Raw genomic sequence first — 2627 nt, forward strand, 5'->3', positions numbered from 1 at the left:
ATAATAGAACACTGAAACATACGTTCAAAAGCATTAAATCAACTCAGCCATATCTCATGTTCATTTCCCCCCATTCTCATCGGTAGAGGAATCCATATGTCTTAGAGATGTTTCAGAGCTCACTATTGTGACCTCTTCAATTGTTGCTGCACTGTCAAAAAAACTAATTTTTTCAGTGTGTACCGTGTCTCTCAGGCTGTGAATCGAAGAAGCCGTCTCATCAGAAATGGGTTCTGCAGAGTCTCCTTCAAATGCACGTGTTCTCTGTGTCACAAGTATTGTCTCTTTGTCATCATGTAAAGTTTCATTCACAACATGCCTTTCCATCAATGTGTGTGTCCCACTTTGTACTCTGGTTTCCTCCACTGTCAACACTGAATCTGAGCCTAGTGTTACTTGTAAAGGCGATGTGTGAATTCCATGCACATCTAAATTAGTAAGGATTGAGGCTTGCTGTCTTTCTGATATAGCTTGTATGTTTGATGTGATGACATGAATTTCCCCTGACATCTGTTTCAGAGTGTCCACTGAGGCTGAGGACATATCCAATAAGAAAGGAATGTTGACTTTCTCTGGCTGGTGAGGCTCCATTGATATCAGTTCACATCTGGCTGTGGAAGTCACAACATAATTTTGTACATCACTGACCCCAACGGTGGCAGTGGGTTCAGCATATTTCACTTTAACCTTTGTAGGTGAGGTCTGTGACAGGCCAATCTGCTCAGTGGTTACTGTAGAACTTATATCTGCAAAAGCTTCAGATGACTTCAGTGACAGTGTCGGGCTGATGTTTTCCTCCACAGCCTCACTGAGTGAAATCTTCTCAGGTTCCTCGTGTGCCTTGCTTGATTCTTTCTCAACATCATCAAGCTTCTCAGCCTCTTCAGGTGGTTGGATTATTTCTTTCCCATCTGTTTTTGATGTTTTGGTTGGAGAAGAAAATGAGAACTTGAACCAGCCCCCTTTCTCTGTTTTTGCTTGTTCTTTGCTAACAGTTGCTTTCTGATCTGCTGAAGCCTCCAAATGCTTTTCACTTTCTTCAATCTTAGCATCAACCAATTTATCGCTTTCATCTGAAGACTGGCTGAATCCTAATGTTGGAAATTTAAATTTAAACTTTGATTTCTCCTGAGCTCCTTTGTCCTTATATTCTGCTGTTTCCTCAACTTTTGCTTCAGCCTCCTGATCTTGCTTAACAGATGGCTTGTCCTTTTGTGCTTCCATTTCCTCTATTGTTGGAACATTAAATTCAACCTCAAAGCCCCTGAGAACATCCTCAAATGTAGGCATTGTAAATTTGGGTGATTTTCCAGGCCCTTGTGTATCATCTTTGGTTTCTATTTTAGCATCTGGAGCATTCACTTTGCTAGTTGTGTCATCTTCTCCTTCCTGAGATTTTGTTCTGGAAATGCTGATCTTTGGCATTTTTATTGTAGGAAACTTGAATTTACTTGGGGAGCCTTTGTCCCCATCCAGTTTTTTAGCAGCAGTGTCTGGAAGCTGTTCAGTGATTTCTTTAATTTCACCCTCTCTTTGTATTTCTTTAGACATTTGTATAGGCTTGTCTTCAATATTTAGGTCAGTGTTAGCATCTGGTACATCTACTTCTGCTACTTTTACTTTTGCATCAGATGTTTTTTGAGTTGAAATTCCAAACTTTGGCATTTTAAAAGTAGGCAATTTGAATTTACTTGGAGAACCTGAAACAACTGTATCATCTTTCAACTCAGTCTCTACCTCTTTTTTTTCAAGACTGGAACTTTCCTGTAGAGCCATGTCTACTTTTGGGAGACTTGCATCTTCTGCTTGCATCTTGATTTCTGGTTCAGTGAATCCAATTTCAGGTGTTTCTGTGTGTACCTCTTTTGCAGTTACTGTCACCTCAGGACCTTTTACTTTGGGCAATGAAATTCCAAATTTTGGAAGTTTAAATTTAATTTCCTGTCCCTCTTGATTAAGCTCTTTTTCTTTTATATCAATATCAGTAGATGGGGTTTCCATCTCTGCAGTTTTGCCTTTGATGTCACCTGATGGATCCAACTTTGATGTCTCTATCTCATAATCCACAGAACTAACTTTAATTTCTTTGGTTTCAGAATCAGCCTTTGCTGCATCACTAGGGACCTTTGGAGCGGAGAGTCCAAATTTGGGTAATTTTATTGTTGGGAGTTTGAATTTTGTTGGCGAGCCAAATTTTGGACCTGTTATTTCAGTTTTGCCCTCTCTTTCACTTTCTTCTATTTCTGTATTGCCCCCTGGCAAGGATATATCTGCTGTCGTTTCAGTGGCTTGAATATCTTGGGACTTGCCATCTGATTTTGAAAATCCAATATTTGGAAATCCAAAGCTTGGTTTCTTCATTTTTAGTCCCTTAGAACTCAAATCAGTTAAACCTGCTAGTTCCTCAATCTCGACATCTTTTTCTGTACCAGCTTTTTTTACGTCAGTTTTAGAAACCTCTGCTTTTGAAACACTTATGTCAAATTCTGGACTTTTCGATGCTTGTAGAGAAATTCCAAACTGTGGTAGTTTGATTTTACTTTCTTCTACTTCAAGTTCAGCACCTTTAGCCTCCACATCCACTTCCACTGATCCTTTGGGTAAAATTAGCTCTTTCTTGACTATAG

At 39.4% G+C, this 2627-nt stretch overlaps 1 protein-coding gene across 1 annotated transcript in view; it reads right to left on the reverse strand.

Annotated features, from left to right (window-relative positions):
* Nucleotides 1-6: 6 nt before the first annotated feature.
* The window catches only part of LOC107589574 (neuroblast differentiation-associated protein AHNAK-like), a 21162-nt gene continuing 18541 nt past the window's right edge, over nt 7-2627 (reverse strand). Inside the window, exon 8 of the mRNA XM_016278062.1 lies at nt 7-2619. Within this exon, the coding sequence (XP_016133548.1) occupies nt 61-2619 (2559 nt within the window). The 3' untranslated portion in view covers nt 7-60. The remainder of the gene's footprint in view (nt 2620-2627) is intronic.

This window comes from Sinocyclocheilus grahami, unplaced genomic scaffold (genome assembly GCF_001515645.1).
Source record: "Sinocyclocheilus grahami isolate Dianchi unplaced genomic scaffold, SAMN03320097.WGS_v1.1 scaffold117.1, whole genome shotgun sequence".
In the NCBI taxonomy this organism is placed as follows: Eukaryota; Metazoa; Chordata; class Actinopteri; order Cypriniformes; family Cyprinidae; genus Sinocyclocheilus; species Sinocyclocheilus grahami.